Below are 23,638 nucleotides of genomic sequence, written 5' to 3' on the forward strand. Positions count from 1 at the left end.
GATACTCCCAGTTTGCAATATGCCATGGGTAGGGTTCCCGCTCACCCTGGTCTCGGCCCCCTTCTGCGAGCAACCAAGCCACCCTGTGTGACAGTGCTCCCTGTGGCCAGATTGAGAAATACTTCGGGTCAACATCTTTCCACTTCCTGTGGTTTCCCTTAGAACATCCTTCCAGCTCCACCGCTGGGCTTCAAACTAAATGGGCTAAAGACTTCCGGGTTTTATGGGATGTTCACAGATCCATCAGGATCAAGACTGCCATGCTCCCCTGACAGATGAGGGATTTTCATAACCCTGAGTTTTAATTGTCCTTACACATTTTTGGTGAGGTATTTCTAGTGTACATCATTGCCTCCAGGAAAATATCCCTAACCACGCAAGTCCTTCCAAGAGGATCGCAAAACCAGACCATGCTATGCTCCGTGTGTTCCTGTCCTTCCGTGCTCCCCTCCCAGCCCATCCTCATTAGAAGCAGCCTTTGTGAGGCCTGAAAAGTAACTCTCTTACTCACTGCCTTATTTCCAATGACTAGAACAGAGCTTTGTGCATACCATATGCTAAATAATGTATTGATGAGGCGGGGGAAAAGAAGAGTAAAGGGATCACTGGGGTGTTTCTTACACGTGCAGATTCTACATCCCTCTGCCCTTTGGATAGATTTACTAAGTCTATAGTGGGTCCAGACCACCTGCTCTTCTAACAAGCACTGGTAATTGCCAGTGATCCCTGAACCACACCTTGAGAAATATTATCTACTCAGAAAACAACAGCAAAAAAAAAAAAAAAAAATCTTATGGTCAAATACATTTACAAAATACTACATAACTACATGACTTCCCCTCTTCACCCCATGGGATCTGTGGGTGCCTCATATTATCTGTCATGCCTCATACTAAATGTTCTAATGGGTACTATAGTAAAGAAACTAGCATAACTCTCCTTAACTCAGAGTTTTCCCAGCTTTTTTGGCCAGGAAAACTCTTTTTGTAGCAGACCTGGATGGGGCGAGGGTCCCGAGGAACACTATTGGGGACACGCTGCCATGTAGAGCTCCTGTACTGCTCAATTCATATCATCTCCCAGAAACCCCTGCCTGATTCTTTCTCACCCTGCCTTTTCTCTTCCTTCCATCTGTGATCTGTGAAGATCCCATTGTTGGCTATCCATGGCACATACATCTTAGAGCTGGCTAGAGGTACACCGTTATCAAAGAAGAGAGAAGATTCAAACATTTCGGTTGCAGTTACAAGCACTAAAATCCAAGCCCTCTTACCATTCCCGGGTGCTATGTGTTACATAAGAGTGTTTTCAGGATCTTATTTGATTCTTACAGGGAGAACATCAGGGACTGAGGTCATTCCTGTTTTATAAGTGAAGAACATGAGGTCTAGAGAAGATGGCAACTCGCCTAGACCTGGAATGGAAACCGAAGTCTCCAGGATCCTATCCTAGTGCCCCTTCCACACACGCCAGGCACCGTGACCCAGGCTCGTCTGCGGATTTGGGCTCCTCAAAGACCATTGGCTTGCCGTACCTCCTTTGAGTTGGAAAACTTTGGAATGCACTCAAGGGCTCAGTCCATAAGCCTTCAGAGTACTCAGAGGTCTCCTTCGGGTGGTCCATAGCAAGCCTCACCCGCCTCCTTCTCTGGTCCAATTAAACGTAATTTTCTTCACTTACCCAAGTAAAGAACCATTGCCATCCCATTTTGCTTTCTTCCTTTATTTAAATTACAATACTGCAATACCATCGTTTTCTGTTTCTGTCATTAAACGTGCACTGCAATTTATCGGCATTATAGAATAAACAAGCATGTTTGGCTCAGGTCATGATCCCAGGGTCCTGGGATCGAGCCCCACATAGGGCTCTCTGCTCAGCGGGCAGCCTGCTCCCCATTCCCCCGACTGCCTCTTTGCCTGCTTGTCATCTCTGTCTGTCAAATAAATAAAAAAAAAAGAATAAACAGGCATGTATGGGCTAACCTGGGAAGCTAACTTCCTTATAGAACATTGGAAGTGGAATTCTACCCATTCCCCATTTCCCCCATAGAAACAACCAACAGAAAGACTTTGGGAAGTGGATACATTTACACATTAGGAGCTGCCTAAAATCTCTTCCGAGGGTGCCCCTTTCACCTCTCATCAGGCCAGGGGACCCATCTCCTGTCTCAGCACCAGTCCAGGAGTTCTGCTGGGGGGATTAGAGTCCAGATTTCACTAGCCAACCTCTTCAAGGTATTTCCCAGTTTCCTGATTTGTGCATTAGTCCAGCAGCAACGTTACCTGCACCATCACCAAGCATGGGCTGGACGCTGGGCCGTCGCCCCTAAGCTGATTCTCCAGGCCATGTTACTCAGGAAGGAAGAAAAGTGAGGACCCCCAGAACGCCTCTTTATAGAGGATTGGAAGGTGGCCTTGAAGGGAGATGCTCCTAATGGGACAACACTGCCATCTCCTGGCCTGTGTGGATACAGCATGTCTACTTCGGGGGTGTGTCCTTTGTGAGCAGAAACTCCTTCCTGATCCTCTTCACTGCTCTGGTGGACAGCTTAAGGGAATGATTTGGAAATTTTGTTAGCAGAGGACCTGCCCCAGCAAACGACTATGTTTTGCCGAGAGCTTTTCATTCCTTGTGCTTGTTTTTCCTCCTGCCTGGCTGTAGGTCCGTTCGCAGGTCTCCCCTCCGCGGCTCCTCTCTTCTTACACCACACCTGGTGCTTGTGCTTCCTGACATCCCCGTGCTCACAATCCCTTGAGTCATTCTTAGTGTTTCTCCCTGGCTCATCCGGCGTGTTATGGCTTTAATGATCCTTGAATCCCTACAAATTCTCAGCTGAAAAGCTCAGAGCTTGTGATGTCATGAGATAAACATAAACTCTGGGGCCCGATTCCCAGAGGACCTGCTGTCAGAAACAACCAGCTCTAAACCGTGCCATGAAAGGAGCCCTCCCTTTACCACCCAGGCCCCTCAGTGCCTGCTGATCCCTCCTCCTAAAAATCTCTTTAATCAGTGCCTTCTCCCCTTTCCCACCATTTCTGCCACAGACCCAAGAGCCATGGTCTACGGCAAGAGCCCTTAACCTGCTTGGGCATCCCCACCCTCTCCCCAAAACTCTCCTGAGCAGCTTCCCATCATTCTCTATCCTGCCACCAGACGGAGATTTCCAAAAAGCCATCCTGACCACCAGCGCGACTGCAGCATTCAACACCCACGAATGCCCTGTGCTGCCCAGCTCGTTCGTCCCGGCAGAGGTCCTCAGGGCCCGTGGCATGATGGCTTTGGAAACCCTGGAGGCACAGGGCTCAGCTGAGACCCCTTGAGACAGAGTCCCTGGAGGAGAAGCAGGTTCCATATACCTACAGCCGAGCTGATTCGGATGCACGGTGCAAGCAGAGAGTGGCCCCTGCCCAGCTCTCCGGCATGGCGTCCCACCAAGCACTCCTCAACCCACAACCCACCAAGAAACCACGTTCCTTCCTCATGCACACCACCCTCCACACTTTCCCATCCTTGCCATCACGTTCCCTTCCCCCGAGGTGCCCTGCCTCCCAGACAAAAGCAGACTCTTCTTCCAGACCTAAAGCTGACCATCATGTCCATGATACTTGCTCGCAGGGTCAGTCCACACCCCTGCCGACTCTCTCCCCCCGACGTGCTCCTGCTGCCATGGTTTGTGCCCTCAGCTGTCCGTCCACACCGCATCCGAGGCTACTAGAGGCAGGGCCTGGGCTCTGTCCGTGATGGCCTGACCAGCCAGTATCTTGCATGGAACAGAGAATGGCTCAGAAACTTCAGCAGTTGCTTGTGATGATTCTGTCCTTGCTCTGCCCCCTGCCTGACTCGCAGCCCATCCTTCTGGGAGAGCCGTTGTTCTCTCCAGTCTGTCCTCACGGGGACAGATTGCCCCTGCACCTTCAAACCCCTGGGGGCTCATATTCTGACTCTGAGGTGCCCCTTTGAAAAGCAGGTTTGTCCAGACTCCCAGCCCGAGGACCTACACTCTGTGTGTGACCCCAGCATGGGGCTGCTAGAGCTGGTCCCCTTACAGTGAATCCCGCACAGACATTTAGGACTGGAATGTTCTCCTCGGTCAGATAAACACCCTTTAAATATGAACTTCTCTTGACTTCCTTCTCTGCCCCATGATGTAGAAGCTTACAGAGCAGCTGTTTTCTCTGCCAGTCCCTTCGGTCAGCAGGACTCCCGCTGGCAAAAGGAAGCAAGAGTTTACTCGTTTCCACCAGTTCTTATGTTGGTTCGCGGTGGAAAAACACTGTGGCGGGGTGGGCGGCTGGCCTCACAGGCAGCTCCAAAACAGAGACAAGCTCCTCCAGGAGCGCCCTCCAACAGGGCAGAGCCCCAGCTCAGACCTACCAAGGCCCAAGGCCTAACGAAGGGACTCCACGATCTTTGCTTGACCCAGCACGGTTACCAAGCATGTCAGGAGTCAGAAAGCATGTCTACCGCGTGGACATGTCCACCGGCCCTGAGTCATTCTGGGCCTTGATCCACTTTGCAAAGAAGCCCTTCTTTTCTAAAAAGCCTGCCTTTGCCGGGCCGAGCACCAAGCTCCCGACCCATCACGGTGAGGACCCTCCTGGGCCTACAGGGGACATGAGGACTCGGAACCGGGAAGCCGGGCCGAGGGACCTTCAAGAGGACAAGGAAATCCGTTCCGCCCCAGCCCCGACAAAGCTGGATTGGGACCCCAGTAACGTGGCAGGTCTCGGCAAACGTCTCCTCCTCGGAGAGACCTGCGCTGTCCCCCGCTCCAAGGCCAACCTCCACCTCCTAATCTGACTTTATTTTTCTGCCAGAGCTAGGCCCTCTGGACTGGTACATTTATTTGTTGGTTTTCTCTGTCTCCACCGACAGAACTGAAGCACAAGGACAGGAATGGTACACTGTCTGCAGTTCTTTAGCACTGGGACTCGGAGAGGGCCCCGGCCCTCACAGGGCCCCATCAGCATTTGCTGGAATGAGTAGTGACTGAAGGCATGAATGGCAGAACCCACACTGTTTGGTTCATTCGCCTCTGCGATGGCACCTCTATCCCCCCCCAGGGCAGGGCACGCTGCCTGGGACAAAACAGGCAGACGCAAACTCCTCTTGACCTCCTGTTTGGACCATCCTCACCAGACCCAGCAGTTACTGTGGTACGGGCTGCAGAAGGATGCTGGAAACTTACAGCAGCGACGTGAACCATTTTGAGAGTATGGCTTGGCCTTCCGCCAGAGGTTAAAGCCTAGAGAAGCCCAGGCAGGAAAGGATTCCTGGTCCTGGAACGGTGCTGTGGGCTTTAGGGCACGTGCCTCCCTTCCCACTTCCTCACCTCTTCTGGTTCCAAACCCCACTGTTTGCTGTCACCCAAGTGTGCGACCACAGGCCAACCAAATTCCACTGTAATGCACAAACTGTACCTCTGCGTGCACTCGGGTTAAATTTAGAATTCAAGTGCACTCATGTGAGTTCAATAACACAAGGCACATTTTTTTTAAATCAGGTGGTTTATTATTCCTTCTTTCTTGAATAGGAATTTAAGTTACTTTAATAATGATCATGGACTTCGCTACAGAAGAACCTTCCAGAGTCACAGGAAAATAAGCCCAAAGGATCCAATTGGCCAAGTGCCCGTTCAAACAGTACGCCTCTGTCTCAGTGAAGCTGCAGAAAACCTAAGGGTCTGACCATGTGGGGGGCCAGGGAAAGGAGGGGAGGCTGAGGACCGGAGGACATGAAAGGGAGTCACAGAAGAGTCTTTGGGAGGAATCAATCATCAAAAGAGTCCAATTATTTAAAGTTGAAATGAGTGAGAATTTATTCACAACATATGCAGATCTATGCAAGTGATTATGCAAATAGGTGGGAAGGAGGCCTTCGAGAAGAACAGTAACACAGAAGCTTGGTTTCCAGCATGCTGGACGCTGGTCACAACTTAGCTAGATAGGAATCCATGTTGGTCCTTGTGGTCCCTTTTTTCTTCCTCCTAATATCTTTTAAATGGGGAAAGATTTACAGCTTTTTTCTCAAAACCCAGTGACAATGGGAGGTAACAAGCATCAGGCCACTTTAGCCCCTTGGCCATCAAAAATAACCCCTCCTTGGTGCTTCTTTCCAAGAAAAAGGTTTCTAGTAGCAGAGCTTTACATATATATATATACCAATTTCCAGAGATTTCCAATTGGTGAAGTGCAAGTTGATTCTTTTTTTCCTTTTCCCCACTAATCCCATATATTTGTTCCTGAAGATAGACTGAAAAACCTTGCAGTCTGTTGTTGTCTTTCTCATATGTTACCACTGGTTGACTTTCAGGGCCCCAGTACAGAAAGGCAAAAATGCAGGTGACAGGGAAGTGACCTGTATGGTCTGAAGCTTGGTCACGTGCTTTGTCCTGAAGGTTATCCAGCCATCTGAGAAACCAGAGTCCAGGAGAATCCCCCGAACGTCCATGAACCAGTCACTTCTACCCACCCTGCCCCAAGCCTACACAGCCCCAATCCCAGGCTGGTCTTGCCTCGTGCGATGACGGCTCCCATGGGCCATCAGAACGTTCTCGAATTTTCTCCTAGTGTCCGCTTCTTTCTGCCCAGGACTTGCTCCCCACTGTAGCCATGAGGGCGGATTTTCAACTCAACATAAGGAATGGAAAATTCATGTCCTTTCCATGGCTCCCAGTTTACCCCCTACAAAAAAAAAAAAAAAAAAAAAGGCAGCATCAAGAAGAGGCAACTTGGGAGGAAGGAGGGGTGGGTTATGCTGGAAGGAATGCCTCTTTCCCGGGAAAACCCTCCCTCCCTGCTTAGGGGAGAGAAAAAGTGAGACAAGCTGTCACTGGGGTCCTTGTGGAAGTAGGGCTGAAACTAGAGATATGCGCCCTCTGCTGGGCAGCTGAGGTCTAACAGACTGATGACTTGGAAGGCCCAACCCCGCCCCAACCCCAGCCCACCCCAGTAGTTGGAAGGATGGGGTGTGAGCCCAGGGCAATGGGGGAGACCACGGCAGCAGCAAAGCCAATACATGGTCAACCTGGACAACAACACGCCCATTATCTTTGCCTCGCACTTTTCCTTCCAAAAAATTAAAGGCAAAAATAAACATATTAATTGGTCAATCGTGTAAAATAATTTTCAATTTAGACTGTTTAGATACTAGCTCTGGGGTAACAAATAGCCTGCTGGAAACTAAATTCCATTTTATGTCTTTTGACTGGTGAGCGCAATAATATTTAATTCACTTAATAACCTTGCAACCTGGCCAATAAAGAGCCCAAGTGACCAATTTTATGTATTTTAATTTGTGAGGTAAATAATAAACAAGAAGCTTAAATGCCTTGCAGACTGTGAAAAGCACATTAACCAGATGAATGTCTTTTATTAGCAAATGCGGGGATGGTTTAGGGCATGCTGGCTGCTCATTTCCAATATTTGATCTCTGATCACAGGCTTCCCTGGGTCAGCCCACATGCTGCCACTATGATTCATGGGCCCACCCTCCTGGGCTCCCTGGGGGAAAATCTCTTCTTCCCTTTGAAGAATCGCACAAGGATTGGGAGTCTCTGCAGCCTGGTTGGGGCCAAAGTAATCAAACTGTACCCAGACTTGAAATGCGCTAATATTTACGGTAATACCAGTCACAAGGTGAGTTCTGGGGAGAGCTGGCTTCCTGAAAGCTAGAAAGGACCCAGGGTGGGAAATCAGAAACCCAAGCTGGGGAGGAGCTCGGGGAGGGAATGGATTCATGATGAGCGGGGAAAAAGGATGCCATTTTCAAGGAGCTGTGTGGGAGCAGCCAGGAGTTGTCCCACAGCTGGCAAGGAGTCAAGAGGATGCCCACAGCTCATAGAGGTCTGAGAAATCAATGGTAGGAACGTTTCAGAGCAAGGAAGGGGAGAGAAGCCGTGGAGAAGGCTCAGATGGAGTTTAGCATAACACTCTCAGTAGACTCTGAGTGGCTTTGGAGGAAGTAGATCCAGAGGTGGGTCTACTCAAAAGTGGAAAAGACTTTGTTTTCCTGGTGATCAAAGGATTTGAGAAAAATAGCTCTGGTTTCATTGGGAGAACAACTAGAAAGAATTACAAAATGTCTGTTATGAACGGAATGCTTGTGTCCCGCCCCCAATGCCCCAATGCCCAATGCATATGTTGAAGTTAGATGAGTTGAGTTAGTTATGTTGAGTTAGATGAACTCAGGAGGGTGGGTACCCCAAGATGGGATTAGTGCCCTTTTTTTTTTAAGATTTTATTTATGTATTTACTGAGAGAGAGAATGAACAGGAGAAAGAGCACGGGGGTGGGGAGAGAACATCAAGCAGATTCCATGCTGAGTGCACACGGGGCTCAATCTCACAACCCTGAGATATGACCCATGCTGAAACCAAGAGTCAGATGCCCAACCAACTGAGCCACGAAGGTGCCCTGGGCTCAGTACCTTTATAAGAAAAGGAAGAAAGACCAGAGCTCTCTCTCCACTATATGAAGACACAGTGAAAAGGCCGCCATCCTTAAGACAGAGAGTTTTCCCAGGAACTGAATCTACTGATAACGTAATCTTGGACTTCCTAGCCTCCAAAACTCTGAGAAATAAATGTATGTTGTTCAAGTCACCCAGCTCACAGTATTTTGTTACTAAAACAGTGTTCATGTGTGAACCAGTACATAGAGACGTGCATAATCCACGTTATCTGTCTTTGTCCAGCAGCAGACAGCCTGAGTTCCCACCCACCTACACTAAGTAAGCGTGCAGCCCCGGTGGGAATGCGATGGGGTGGGGGAAGAGCTTCTGTAGATGGGCAGGGAAGGCCTTGACCTCAAGGCCATGAAGCCTAGAGAAGAAGCCCTCCTGTCCTGAGTGGAGGCATCAGAAGGAGAGGATCAAACCAGCCTGGAGAGTGTCCCTGGGAACAGAAAGCTTTGATCAAGAACATGGGACAAAAAAGTTCTTCTGTCACTTACCTCACTGTGCTTGGTCTCCCCGTATCTGCCATTGGGGTTGGCCAAGTGGCAGTTCTTGTACCACCAGCCACCATGATGGGTCAGGGCACAGTTGCTGAGGGCGATATCATTGTCTCTGTCGAAAGTTGTAAACTTCCATCCATTGTGGTAAGTCAGAGCATCCCCTATGGGAGAGGACAGATGAGAGGTGAACATCGAAGTTTGGCCACTGAGATGATGATTGTGTTCTGGACTCAGCAGGACAATCTTTGGGCACGATAATGCCAGGGATCCAGCCAGTACGTCACAGGGAATCACTCCTCTCTCAAAACAGCCAAGAGGAGAACATGATACAAACAGATTCTCCTAACTGGCCTGTCTCTCCAAGAGCCTGAAAAGCATTCCCACTTGGAGGCCCCGCAGTCATGTGAAGTAACCAAACATCCAAAACCAAACCCATCGGCTCTCCTCACAGCACCTGATACCCCTTCCGCAAGGTAACCCTCGCCTGTCTTCCGTGTCGTTGCTCAACCAGCCTCCCAGGCACCAAAACTTGAACCCCCAACCACATCGGACAAACCCCTTTGTCAAGGCCTTCCTCCAGCAGATCACTCACAGATGCCCTCACCCCAGCCTGTGCTCCTCGGGTTGCATTTATCTCAACACAACAGCCTCCCCAGCCTTCCCTGAAGCACACACACCCACTTTCAGACCCTCAGACTTAATGTCCCCTTTCTCACCACCTAGAGGGAGCTGCTCCTTCCCCCGCGGGCTCTGCAGGCCTGGAATTCGGCTGTAGCTTTCCAGTCTTGGAGCCCGCTGTCCCCACGGGCACGGGCCCCTTGAGCAGTCCACGGATCTGCCCCCATGCTTCTGCCCCCAGCATCCCTCTGCTCTCCTCGGTCCACATCCTAACCATTCCTCAGAGGCCAGCTGGACCCCACACCCGAGGAAGCACCAGCCTCCTCAACAATCCTCGCACACCCGCTGCTTGCACACCAGCTCCTCGCACATGCACGCCTCGGACACACACCTGAGTTCCTGAGGCTTCCTGGTGCATAGGCTCGGTTTCGAGCTTCATGACATCTCTCTGGAAATTCGCTCACATCATCTGACTTGTATCTCTACTATTTCCCCACCATCCTTGTCATCTTCCTATCAGTCTGCTTTTTTTTTTTTTTAAGATTTTATTTATTTATTTAACAGAGAGAGAGCACAAGTAGGCAGAGAGGCAGGCAGAGAGAGAGAGAGGAGAGGAGGAAGCAGGCTCCCTGCTGAGCAGAGAGCCCGATGCGGGACTCAACCCCAGGGCGCGAGATCATGACCTGAGCCGAAGGCAGCGGCTTAACCCACTGAGCCACCCAGGTGCCCTCAGTCTGCTTTTTAATTCAGCTCGTAAGAGGCAATAAGGGCCTGTATCAATCCCAAGCTAAATCGAGTGGTGTTCCTACAGTAACACTCGGTTTTCATCAGGTCTCTGAGCCACAGACCCTCTTCACCTAAGTACCCTCCTCTGACTCCCTCAGGGTAGCCTACGAGGTGGGGCAGCAGCCCTTAGTCCCAGGAGGAAATGGACTCAAAGTTCTGGGGACTTGGCAAGGCCCCACAGTCCACAAACAGCTGTGGGGGGAGGTCAGGACTCAAACCTCAGGCCTCAGATTCCAAGCCCAGGGCTCTTAGTTTGGCAGCTTCCTCCTTTCTGCAGGGACCTGTAGTTATGCTAACAAGAGCCAGCCCGCAGCAGCCACCACCCCGGAACTGGCGAGAAATGCACATTCTCAGGCCCACCCCAGATCTACAGAAGCTGAAAGCAGGAAGGTGGAGCCCATCTGCAGTCCGTGTTTTCATAAGCCCCTGGAGTGCAAGGTGACGTCAGAGACCTGCAGATTGTGTGTAGTCTGCAACTTCATTTATTCAGGGACACCCCCCACACACACCCTCTCCCATCCCCACCAGGACTCAGCACCATGCGAGGCTCTGGGAACACAGACAAGGGGGCCTGCTCTCAAGGACGTCGCTGGGGCTGGCAAGGGGCAGATCTCTGGGAAGAGTGAACAACACACCAGGAAAAGAGAAGGTCCCAGATTGTCCCTGTGGCTTGGCAGCTCAAAGAGTGGGTCCTGCCACCCCTTACCCAGCAAAAAGGGCTGGGGGAGCAGGGACAGGGCCGCAGAGGCCCCTCCTGCCAAGTCAGCTGAAGGGCTCTGCCCCCATTCGTTTCCTCCAGTTGAGGAAAGGCATGTTGTCGCTCCCCCTCTCGCTCGCATCTCCTCTCCCCTTCAGCTTTCTGGCAGACAGTTAACTACAGCTTAAAATAACACGCGATGGCTCCCTTGGTGACACTTTTAATGAGCACAGCTTACCTAACTTGCATCTCGTGTTCCTAGAGCTGTTTTCGAAGAGTCTGTGCAAAGGCTATTTCTTAACGATTTGTTTGTGGTTCTCTGACCTTGGGCGCTGGGATCATGAAAAGTGAAGCAGATTTCTGGCTAAGTGTGGCAGTTTATTCCACAGACGGATTTTCTCGCTTCCCGAAACTGAAAGCCTGCTGACATTCGGAGCACAGACAGCGACTGTACCCATGAATCAAAAAATCACTTTTCTCTGGCTGTCAGGCCCCCCAGCCAACACCGTGTTCTGATTTATTAAGCTTATCTCCCTAAGTAAGACAGAAGAGAAAAGCCAGTGGTGATCAGACCCTCTCCCGTCTCTTAGGGTTTTCAGAGAGAACACCGGATGGGAAATAAGCACCCCTAACTTGTGCTACCCACTTGGGGTGGGCAGCTGGCTCTCCTTGGGTGGTGGGTTGGAGGGGTTGGCGGCAGCCTCAAAAAAGCCCAGGCTGGAGCCACTGAGTTGGTCATCTCCCATCTCATCTAACATAGCTCCACCATCACCTCCTGAGGCAGGAAGGAAGGCCAAGGCAGCTGGGCCACCTCAGACCCAAGGAAGCCATCCACGGCATATCCCCGTGGCGTCCCGCAGGACCATGTGTCTGGACTCTCAACCCTGGAACCAAAAAAGGGCCAATAAAGAACGACGTGTGCCATTTTTGGCTTTTTGGCTTTCCCTTCTTGTCCACAGACCTAACAAGTTTTCCCCTTCCTTTTAAGCACCAGTGTGCAAAAATCCATTTCAAAGCGAGGAAGGTACTTTTGCATAGAGCTGTTCTTCACAGTGGACCTCTGGCATCCCTGGCCCCAGCCCAGCAAACGCCAGCGGAGTTCTTCAGTCTCGCATCCAAGTGCTCCCAGGCTGGGGACGCATCCCTGGGTGAGCATCACTGAGTCTCCTGGAGGTGGGACGTGAGACCAGCTGCAAAAGGTGGGCTAGCCCTTAGCAGTCACCCTGCACCACTCCAAAACATGTTTTCATGATAATTTCTCAGGAGATGACTAGCATCCTAAAGGTAGCGCTCATTGGATGTCCTCCCTGCCCCACTCCAAGATTCAGAACCAGAAACGAAATTTAGCCAGCACTGTCTTGCTGGAGTTTCCTCGTGGAGGAATCAGGGGCTCTCTGATGGGGACTTCAGTGAAAGCCGAAGCTGAGGGCCCAGCAGGACAGCGGGAGTGATGGCGATCCTTCTAGGTGTGTTTAATCCCCAGGCATGAACCCCCGATTCTAAGCAGGACTCTAATCGGGGGAGCTGGCACGTGCAGAGAGACATCAAACCGTTCACTTTCTCTTTGAACGCCACCTCCTCTAAACCGGACCTCATCGTTTAGGACATGAGCCGCCAGAAGCTTCCTAAATTTCAAAACCCTCCTGGGGACCAATCAGCATATATAAGGAAAGCTAAAATACCACGAAGCCCACCATGCAATCTCAGAGTTTCCAAGTAGGAACGGTGGCACATCGGGGAGACCAGGTCGCTGGCTAAATGCCATGTGATCTGAAAGTCTCCCGAGGCTTTCTGTGGAAAACACATCCACCACTGACCAGCACTGTGGGCCTGAACAATCTCAGAATGGGAATGATCCCGTAATCACAGTTAAAATGCAAATAGAGTCCCTGGAAGGAGAATTCCATTAATTCGCGAATATATTGACTCCTTTTCACTCATTTTCCCATTAGCATCAGTTCGTTTCCTGGGTATTTTAAGACAAGCCTCAGAACAGGTATGTGCACATGAGAGAAGAGAGGAGAACAGGTAGCCCCAGAGGGTTCCCAGCCAGCAGGGAGGGAAGTCATTGGGCTTCGGGGAGAGATGCGGGATAGGGTGCCGTCTCTTGTCCCCATGTCACCAAGCTCACGCCTTCACTGACCCCAAGGCAAGATACCTGGGTCTCAGGGACTCTCCTTCCTGATACAAAGCATCTGTAGGACCGCATGGAGAGCTCTGGCTAGCAACATCCCGCTTCAAGCTCACCTGCTCTGCCCCGGGTTCCGTGCTAAGCACCGGGAAACAAGAGGAAGTGCAGAATCCACGTAATTTTTTAAAAAACAATTAAATTATAAGACCTACAAGAAACTGCCTTAGCAGTTGGCCACTTTGGTTCGTGGCCCCAGACACTAAGAGGCATCTGTTCACAGTCCTCCACCACTAGGGGCTTCTAGAGTGGCCTGACTTCACGAGCACACCCCGTTTGCCTGGACTCTGCTCGGTCCTTGCTCACCATGGACGCCCCCAGGCCTGGGGACCCCTTCCTTGTTTCCCATTTAAGTCCCACCTTTCAGACCCAGCCCCAGACCACTGCCCGGTGGGGAACTTCCTTCAGGAACTTCCTCTAGACTCAAGGCCCCCCTCTTCTCACACCCTGTAGCCCTTGTTCTCCTCACCACTTTCGTGGCTCTTCGCAGAAGTTCTTTTCTGTTGTGACTTAGCTGCTTTCAGGACAGTCTCAAAGGAGAGACCACAGCCCATAGAGTCCGCGGATCCGGCTGATACCGCATCCCTACGTAATCAACCCCGCGTCAAAACCATGCAGGCTCAAACAGCGGACTTACTTGTTAGCATTTAAAAACTATAAATCCAGACGGAAGATAAGATATTAAAACAGTAACCACCCCGTCCCTCTGAAGCGGAATATTCAATGATATCACCCCAGGGTCTCGGTCACATTGCTTGATTTTGTTCTCTTCCTTCACAACTGGACAGACATGCCACCAGCCCGAGGTGAGACAAACCTCTGCAGGGTTCATCCCCTCTCCCCCCACCACTCCCTAAACCGTGGCACGCGGCAGTCCGATCGGGAGACGCACTGGGAGCCAGGGACCCCAGCCCGGGGTGGGGGGAGAGGGGCGCTCCCACCTGCGGTGCCTCTGTATTTCCCAACGGAGAGCCGGTACCGCTCCTTGCTGGAGGCCACCTGGAAGGCATCGTACACGGCGTAGGCGGACTCGTTGGCCGTCTGGAGGTCCACTCTCACCTCGTAGCGAGTCGGGGTGCCAGTGGTGAGATTGTGTAGCTTGTCGAGTCCTGAAAGCAAAGGAGGGGGTCCCAGTAACCGATCAGCCGGTGTGTGCAGGCACGCGGCTGCGAGCCTCTGTGACTGCCGGCACGGAGAGTCACCGTGGCCTTTCCCTCCTCTGCTCACTCTGTCTCTGCTGGGGAGGCCTGTTTTCTCCCCCTGTTCTCTCTTCGGCACAGCTGTGTTTATGAGTGGGGAAAGCGTGTCCTCTGGAAAGGAGCCGTGGGGGGCAACCGGGTGGGAAACCTGCCTCCGACTCCTTGTCTCTAAAGCAGAAGCGCTTCCCCCTCTCGTCCCCGCATCTCGCCACGTGGACGAGGACGTCAGCCACCACCCTGAGGTCTCTGAAGGAATTCCTGGCCGAGCTGACCATGACCATGACCTACCCTCTCAGACACAGAGTCTCCAGATTATGATTTCTTTAATTCTTCCTTTCCCTGTGGATGTTTGTGGCTGTTTCACTCCCCATGAGTATCTGCTGCACGTTCGAGCCGGAGGAGAAGGGAGAACGCCATCCCCACACTGACTGGCAGGCCTGAAGAGCCACAGGGACTCCAGCCATGACCCTCTAGGAACAGCCCCGAATCCCAGTGGGCCAACTTTTCTGAGAAGGCCCAGGGGAGGGTCCTGAGTTGCTGACACACAGCGTGAAGACCCCCTGGGATGCGCCCACCCCGTCACGAGCCCAGCACAAGACAGCCTTCCCAGCAACATGGCCCGATCGACACCCTGGTGGGCAGACTCCTCGAGTGTCCTGTCCCTGTCCCTGGGACGTCTTCCTGAACGTGGGGGGCCTTCTAGAGCTGCCCGCACAGCCTTTAAGGGGGAAACAACCCCTCCCCCACAGCCCTCCCAGAATCCCCGAGATGATACCAAGCCAGAACTCCTTCATGGGGTCCCCAAAGCCTTCCACGTAGGTCCGCCAGCGCTTGAAGAAATCCAGCTGCCCCGTGTTGCGCCTCTGGAAGACCTGCCAAGGGAAGACGGGCCTGTCACTCCGACACACGTGAACAGCCATGGCTGAGTGAACGAGGACAGCAGCTTGGACTGGGGGCTGCCCTGAGGTTAGACAGAGCAGAGGGAAGGTCAGACGGACCAACATGGCGACTGAAAGTGGGACAGAAAGAGAGGGCAAGGGATCCTTTCCTGTGCTTCGGGCTTGTGGCGCTGGGTGGCCGTTCACTTGGCTCTTGGCTAAGACAGGGGTTCTGAGAGAAGTCGGGGCTGCCAGTGTGCACTCACCTGGGACGAGGGAAGTGCGAGGCACTCCTGAGGTCCCCTGGCCACCGAAGATGCCACAGGAGCAGCTGAGCTAAGGGCTAGGGTTCTGAAGAGAGATCTGGGCCAGACTTGCAAAGGTGTAGGTGTGTCTGAGACGCTGCTCAGTATTCCCCCATCTCAGTGTCCTGTCCCCAGGAACACAAGCGGGAAGTGCTTCTCTTTCAGGTCCCTGGCCAGTCAAGTGGGAGCCACGTGACTCGTTCTAGCCAAAGGGCTTTAGTGGGAGCACAGAAGGGCGGGGAGGGGGTGCTCTCTCTCCGTGCCCCGTCTTCCACTGCCTGTGCCTCGGGGCCTCCGGGAAGGTCACGTGTCCACAGGGCAGAGCCAGGAGGAGGAAATCAGCCTGAATCCCTGAGTCACCGCCGACAAGTGACTGCCAAACCCACAGAAGGCTTTGCACGCACGAGAAGAAACTTCTCCGGTCCTCAATCACTGGGATTTGGTGCTGGCGTGTTAACTACCTCACAGCCCACGCTAGCCTAGTGAACACAGAAAGCCCCGGGGACACAGAGAGGAAGGCGAAACCGCTGGAGAGGATGCAACCACCTGGGAAGAAAAGCGGGAACTAAAAAGAGAAAATGGCCCAGAATCAAGACTCAGGGGCCTGCACTACGCAGCGGGCGCAGGAGGAAGGATGCGCTCATGAAGGAGCGGGGGAGGGCCCGGGCGTGCCGAAGGACAACCAGGAGAACGTGGGACCACAAAGACCACCAGGAGAAAGGTACGGCTGATGGTGTCAAAGGCAGGTCAGCGCCAAGGAACACGAGAACTAAGGAACATGTCCATAGAATTCAGGGACCCAGAAGTCAGGAGTGACTCTAACAAAGGCTGCATTGGAGAGAAACGAGGGCAGAAGCGAACGTGGAATGGCCTGAGGAGTGACCGGGCAGTGAGAGCACAGACACGGACTTGGGTCCCGCTATTTCTTGAAAGTATGTGCGGCTTGCTTTTCCAAACTCCTTGCTCGGGGGAAGGAAGGCAGTGCCTGTCAGGGTAAACTAGATTCTTTTATATTAAGCAAGCCCGAAGAGTGCCTACGAGCTAGTCACACCTGTGCGCACTACTGGAATGGGTAGTAATGGTCGTGGTCCCGTAACCTTGAAAGCCACGCTCAACACCCTCCTCACCAATCACAGAAGCGACTCTGGGATTCTGGGAGCCTGGATGGCGTCTTTGCCTCCACCCACTTCCCTTCGTACCCGTTCAAACGCAGAAGCCCCAGCACGAAGCCCCGTCTCCCTCCTTTCCACCACGCTTCACCGCAGGTGCCTTGAAATAAAACACGGAACCTCAAACTTGGTACAGTAAACTTCCCGATATTTGTGCGTTCTTTCTGTTTTTCCTTTTTTCTGGGAGACACAGGGAGGGAGGAGAGAACAGGGGGCCTACAGCAATGCTGACAGCTCCGCGTGGAGCTCACCGGTAACTCCTTTCGAAGCCCCAGCCCACCTCTGTTGGCCCAAGAAGCACCGGACTAGGGCATCTCTCTACAGTGGGCAGGGAGAGCCTGGGGCTCTAAAGCAGACCAGGGCCACCGCCCGGCCAGCGGCTGGTGAGCCGGTCACCCCTGTTACTGCGCCTCGGTCAGCTGTGGGACAAACAGGGTTAGAAGTGGGCAGGGAGCATCCGTCTCAGAGGTGCAAGGAGAACTCAAGGAGATGGTAAGGGTAGAAATGTTCTCCAAAGCTCCTGAGCTGCTGAGCAGAACTGAGGGAATGATCGCGCAAATCTTTCCAGGCTGCACTAACATTGTGGTTTCTCTCCCCTTTGTCCTTCATTCCAGAGATGCTTGTTCCCCTCTGGGCTGCCTTCATTTCTTCCTTGGCTCATCCGCTCCAGTAACCGCCGTTACAGAGCAGCGTGTTCCATGCTGGCTGCGGGGCGAGGGCCCTATGATGCCATTTTCCAGACGAGAACGTTCAGGACGGCGATTAGCCACATTGTTATAATCGGCTGATTATCTAGTGGCAGATGCAAGGATAGAACAGGGATCTCTCCATCTTTTCATCAGAGCGTTTGAAAATACCAGCTTCACTGAGCTCACGTTCCAAAACTCATTTCTTAAGATCCTGGGGCTGTTTATTTCCTAGCATGCTGCCCATTCCGGTCCCTTCCCCGGGACTCTTCCTGTGCTGCAGACGGTGGGATCCCAGGGCAGAGGCCGCGCCGATATTCCTTCTACGTCAAGTCCGGTTACATTCCCACTTAGCATAACTGGTTACGGTACAAGGTCAGGCTCAATAGTGACGCTGCCCACCTGGGACAGGTGCCTCACAAAGGCATTCCCCAATCAGGGAACAGCGCTTAGGCATGAGAGGGGGTTTGTCCACCTGATTTCTTTTAAGGATTTATTTATTTTAGAGAGAGTGCATGAGCAGGGCGAGGGGCAGAAGGAGAGGGAGAGAGAGACAGAGAAGCAGACTCCCCACTGAGCACAGAGCCTGACATGGGGCTCGACCCCAGGACCCCGAGATCATGACCCGAGCCAAAACCAAGAGTCAGAAGCTTAACCAACTAGGCCACCCAGGTGCCCCTCTCTGATTTTTTTTTTTTTAATAATGCTTCAGTTCAGCTAGGAAAACTCTGAACAATCGTTTTGACGTTCTCTCCATCACTACAGAGATGCAGCTCCGCACTTACTAGCTTTGTCCTTGGGCAAGTTGGTTAACCTTGATAAGCCTTGCTTTTCTAAACGATGAGATCAAGATGTTAATAGCCCATTTGTCATGCTCTTAAATCGAGGCGTTAGCAAGATCATTAATCATAATAAATCATGAAAGTGTGAAGGCCAGAGACTGGCACATACACATATAATAAGTTATTATTAAATCTCAATAAATGAGAGTTTGCCTTTTACTATGTCAGATTCCAAGTGAACTGACCCACTGTGATCACCTGCCTGTACCTCTTGATCAGGGAGCCTGATTTGACTCGCTCAGAATCTAACCCATTCCCATTCTATGGGGAGAAAACACCTTACAGCAAACTGTTTGGGGGTAAAAGAAGCCCCTTAGCAGGTCTGTCTCAAGGCGGGCAGAATTCTACACTCCAGAGCTGTCATGGCACTCTAGAACTTAATGTCCTGACTGATTCCCTGGGGAGAAAAAAACGAAATGTCATTTAAATGCCTGTGGAAAGAACTTCTAATGTAGTCCTTAAGACGTGCAAGACAGAAGACAAAGACGGAAATATTCCAGGCACTTAAGTGTTCCCGTCTGGTCCTCAACCCAGCTCGCCTCCTGTGACACCAATTACCTCGGGGTAGGGTTTTTCTGGCCTCTTAATCACATTGGGTTCCTGCCACCCCATGGACAAAAATTCCCTTAAAAGGATTTTGGAAGCTCCTGGGTGACTCAGTTAAGCATCTGACTCTTGGTTTCAGCTCAGGTCATGGTCTCAGGGAGGTGAGATGGAGCCTCTCATGGGAGTCTGCTTGACATTCTCTCCCGCTCCCTCCTCCCACTCACGCTAACTCTCTCTCTTTAAATAAATAAATAAAATCTTATTAGAAAATAACAGAGCAATGCACTAAGGTCATCTCTCAGTGACAAAAGATCCTTGAGCCCCAAACGGTGGAAACTGTCAATAAAAGACCTGGCAGAGAAGGTTCCAGGACCCAAGTGTTTTCAAGACTGTGGCAGCTCTGAGCAGAACCCTACAGAATCTCACTCGGTTCGTGTATTCCCTTCAGGAGCCTGGGTCAGAAAACGAGTCTTGGGAGGGGGTGAGGGACGGGTGCTGGTTAGAACGCAGGGTGATTTGATTATTTCTGGAACTAACCTCAGCGTCCCAGTCAGGGTCACTCGCAGGAGCAGGTTGTAGAAGGCAAGCTCCTTGAGGGCAGGCATTTGGGTCTGTCTGGTTCACGGCTGGTTCTTGAGTACATAAAACAGTGCTTGACACGCAGCAGGCACCCAGTAAATACTTGTGGGAAATAATCTGGGGTATTCCCAGGCAGAGAGACTGGCAGATATCTTTCTAGAGGTTGCCCTGGACAAACGTCTCCTTCCCTAGGGAAGGCTGGCTTTCAAAAAGGCCACCTGAGACAACACAAACGTTCTGCCATGTGTCAGTTACGGGCACGAGGCAGGAAACTGGCTTCCAGTCTGAAGAGACTGAGCGCTTACCACAGAGCTGCTGAAAGCAGCAGGAACCGCCCTACGGGTCTTCTCAGAGGCAAGACCCTCCCATGTTCCATTGCGTTCCGTTGTTCTTATAAATCAGTCAGGAATCTCCCTCCATCCGCTCCGGTTACTGCCTTCCAGCCACCAGATACAGCGGCGCGGATGGACGTTTCCTTCACTGCTGCTTCTCAGATGGGATTGTCTCATTCGTGGCTGCTCAAGTGTCTTTGCTTTTTCCCGACCCCGGAGCGGACGTGTCAGTGAACGTGGTCTGAGCACTAGGGGCTCCTGCTTCCTCCTTGTGACAGCAGGTGAGGCCGCACACTGGTTTGGGGCGGTGAAAGCCTCTGTCTATTCAGGCGTGGGGAGAAGGGGGCAGGGGTAGGCGTAGGGATCAGAGGGCAACCCTCAAAGGCCGCTCATCTTATAAGTGGATCAGGCCACAGCAATCGAAGCAGGTGCCACAGGGAGGGGTAAGCTGACCATAGCCCCCGGGGAATAAAACCCCTACACAGAAGAGGGACCCCCGACACCCTGCCAACCTTCCCTCTTTCAGGCTTCAGCCCTTCAAACCCGAGTTTGGCTTCTTAACAGCAAAGCAGGAGGCAGAACTTAGACAAAGAGCTTCAGTTCAGAGGCCCGAGGCCCAAAAAGATCATGCATTTCCCTCTTGGATGGACTGAGAGGACCCAAAGGGAAAACCAATGATCTGGGAGACTCCTGATTGGGGGTGAGGGGGGTGGTCCTGAAATCGGGTTCCAATTTTTGTCATTAACTCTTGTACAGCACCAAGGCACTTCTCCCTGTGGGCCTCCATTGACCTATCTATGAAAGAGAAATGGTAACCTCTGTCACTTATGCGAAAGCTTCTGCGGGAGAGTCATGTTGATGACAGGGCTTGCAAGAGAAGAAAATGGAGGTGACACATCCACAGAGGGCATCATGAGATGCTGATCAACCACAGCCTCCACAGTCATTAACCATTAGCCTTCATTCCACAAAGCCAGCTCTATCCCAGGTGTGAAGTACTTCCGGTGGGGTTGGGGGTGGGGGTGGGGGTTAAGTCGGGATCTGTCTGAAAGCCAGCATGAGCTGCCAACGCTCCCCTCTCCCGCGGAGAAACACTCACGATCCAGCCGCCTCCGTCCGTGTCCATGTCACAGTACACCCGCAGGGGCCGCCTGGAGTCTCCGTGCAGGTAGATGGTGTACATACCACTGGCGACATTGCTGTTCTGCTGAACTTGACTGCAGTCCGCAGGATGTGGGAAACGCGCACCAACTAGGAGGCAAGCAGAGAGATGGCGGTGTCAGGGGAAGGGCAAGGAAGGAGGAGGAGGTCTATGCCCCTCATGCACCCCACATCACTTCCTCCCCTAACTCCCACAAAATAATATTCTGTTCTGCTCTGCTCTTTAGTCTTTCTACCATGAGATGGATTTCATCTGAACCCATAACCCTATTTTTATTGCGCCATTTCCAGAGAAATCCACCACTCTGTCCACTCGCTCCTCCTTGGACACCTCTTCTGAGCTCTCTGACGCCCACCCTCGACCATGTCCTCGTTCAGAGTGTGGGAGTCCACGTTACCTGTGGAAAGGCTGGTGGATACACTCCTGCTCCGTCGATTACCCTTAAAGGCGACCAAGGAGACAGGGTAGGCGATGCCCTGCTCAAGGCCTTGCAACTCAAGCCTCTCGTCCCCTCTTCCCAGCTGTACCTCCTACCAAACAAAGGAGACATGAGACAGTCAGTATGTCATCCCCGGTGCCCAAGGTGTCAACAGCATTCCCTGGGGCTAAGGACAGGAGTTCTCTGAGAGGACAGTGTTGGGTTTCTTTGAGGGCTTCATGACTCCCAGAGTCCCAGTGGGTCCCATCAGCTTCCCTGGAGGGTAGTGCCATGGAGACTCATGAGAGCACGAGCTGAGAGCGAACACCCAGGTCCTGCCCCTGGGGGGAGCACCCCCCAGGTCTCCTGGGAACCTCGGCCTCCAGATGCATGCTGGGATGCCGACTACAGCCACAGAGGCTGGCGACACTGGGCTGACAAGCTAATAAGGGGACTAAAAGTGACTGCTGATATCTGGGAGGTGGGGGCATAGTTAGCTTTCAATTCTTCCTTCTGAACCAATCTGACTTCCTCTATGAACATGGGGCTAACTTTCCCTGAAGGGCTGCCGTAAGTCATCACTGAGGTCATGAACAAATCCGCGTGCCCTTCCTTTTCCCCTTCCTCCCGTCTTTCTCGCCGAGAAGAAAGACGAAAAATCTTGCATCAGAACAAGCTCCCAAATTTGCTGGTCTTCAGATTGCAGGTGGGAGGCATTACTCTTGAAATCAGGGTTAATCGATTCATTCAACAAACATTTACTGAGCGCCTCTTGTGGGCCTGGTTCCAAGCACTGCAGATACAGTGACGGATATGACACGGACAAAAAGTCCTTGTGTCAATGGGGCTAACGTGAATTGGGAAAGACCAACAATAAACGCAAGACCACGGACAGATGTGTGGCCCGTGAATATGCTACCGTCGGCTAGGGGCAGGCACACACGTGAATCCTGTGAAATGAGGCCACACGTAGGATGTCAACAAATAACAGGGGCTAGCACCTTCCCTTCCCACAGCAGAGGATCACTAAGGACCAACTCGTTTCTCAACTCATTACCATCGCCAAGACCCTAGCAATCACCCAAGTCAGGGGCGGCATGTGGTTGGGGGACATGGGCACCCAGAGGAGAAATGGGAAGTATCCAGTACCTTAACGGTGCCATCTGGGAACTGGTAGGTAAGAATGTAGCCATCGATCTGAGCAGAGGGGGCTGTCCAGGTCAGCACCCCTCCAGACTGGGTGACAGCCGACGGATGAAGGTTTCTGGGAGGGTCGATGTCTGTACATAAAGCCAAGGAATTACGCTTACTAAGTATTATTACAACTGGGGCAAGACAATGTTTGATGTGTCGACCTAGTTCTCCTACTTCTCTGGTTTCTTTTCCTCCCTTCCAGCAGGGAGTCGTCTCTGCTCTTCCTTGCCACCAGCCCCTTGCAGCCTCCGACTCCAAAAGCACACACCCACTGAGGACAAGCAGATTAAGAAAGTGGGGGTTCGGTTCAGTGGGTAGCAGACAGAGTGAATCCGTGCTCCCGTGCCTCCCCCTCCCCAAACCGCAGACTCTTCAAGAGTGGCGTGTGGGAGCAATCTAGGTGAGCGGACGGGTTCTCAGTGACCGCAGGGCTCCCAACGTGGCGCGGGAAGCCGAGAGACTGCAGATCCAAGAAGGCCCTGTGTGCAGAAACTGGGCAAACTCAGCAAACACCTACCTGGAAAGATGACCAAACACTTCGACGCCTGCCTCCCCGGGCCCGGCGCTGGGAAACGACCCAAGCGTGACCCTAAATTTACTGAGATTCTGACCACATAGCACAGAAATACAAAGTTCAGTCTCCTGCCTAACTAAATGTGCAGCCTTAGATGCCTCACCCTGTACAAGCCCAGGGAAGCAGGGGCATGCTTGTGTGAAGGAGAGAGAGAAGGAAAGGGAAGAAGAGGGGGAGGAAAAGCAGCACTTTTCCTCTGCCTCTGAACACGGGGATGCGTGCGTGCGCCCTGTGGACCAGGGAAACTCGGGCTCAGCAAAAATTCTAGTCAACACCATATTAATTGGTCAGATGGCTCATTTTTTTTTAACCAAATAAGATATTGAATGAAAATTTCCATTTTGAAAAATCATCACAGAAGATGATTTTAATTTAGAGGTTCCCAAAAAAGACGTCTCCAGGCTATTTTCTCCCCAGTAGCATTTCAGCTGAGAACGGAATTGCGATATTTTAATAGAAATCAGGCAGCTGTTGTTTTGAATTAGGATGTTTTGACAAATTTTGAGTTTCA

At 52.0% G+C, this 23,638-nt stretch overlaps 1 protein-coding gene across 1 annotated transcript in view; it reads right to left on the minus strand.

Annotated features, from left to right (window-relative positions):
• Positions 1-5,793: 5,793 nt before the first annotated feature.
• TNN (tenascin N) overlaps positions 5,794-23,638 on the minus strand; it is a 59,066-nt gene continuing 41,221 nt past the window's right edge. The window contains exons 15-21 of the mRNA XM_044267363.1: positions 22,509-22,639; positions 21,339-21,471; positions 20,879-21,030; positions 15,218-15,314; positions 14,185-14,352; positions 8,952-9,115; positions 5,794-6,683 (exon numbers count right to left, since the gene is read on the minus strand). Of these exons, the coding sequence (XP_044123298.1) occupies positions 6,543-6,683; positions 8,952-9,115; positions 14,185-14,352; positions 15,218-15,314; positions 20,879-21,030; positions 21,339-21,471; positions 22,509-22,639 (986 nt within the window). The 3' untranslated portion in view covers positions 5,794-6,542. The remainder of the gene's footprint in view (positions 6,684-8,951; positions 9,116-14,184; positions 14,353-15,217; positions 15,315-20,878; positions 21,031-21,338; positions 21,472-22,508; positions 22,640-23,638) is intronic.

Source organism: Neovison vison, chromosome 10, assembly GCF_020171115.1.
Source record: "Neovison vison isolate M4711 chromosome 10, ASM_NN_V1, whole genome shotgun sequence".
Taxonomy (NCBI): Eukaryota; Metazoa; Chordata; class Mammalia; order Carnivora; family Mustelidae; genus Neogale; species Neogale vison.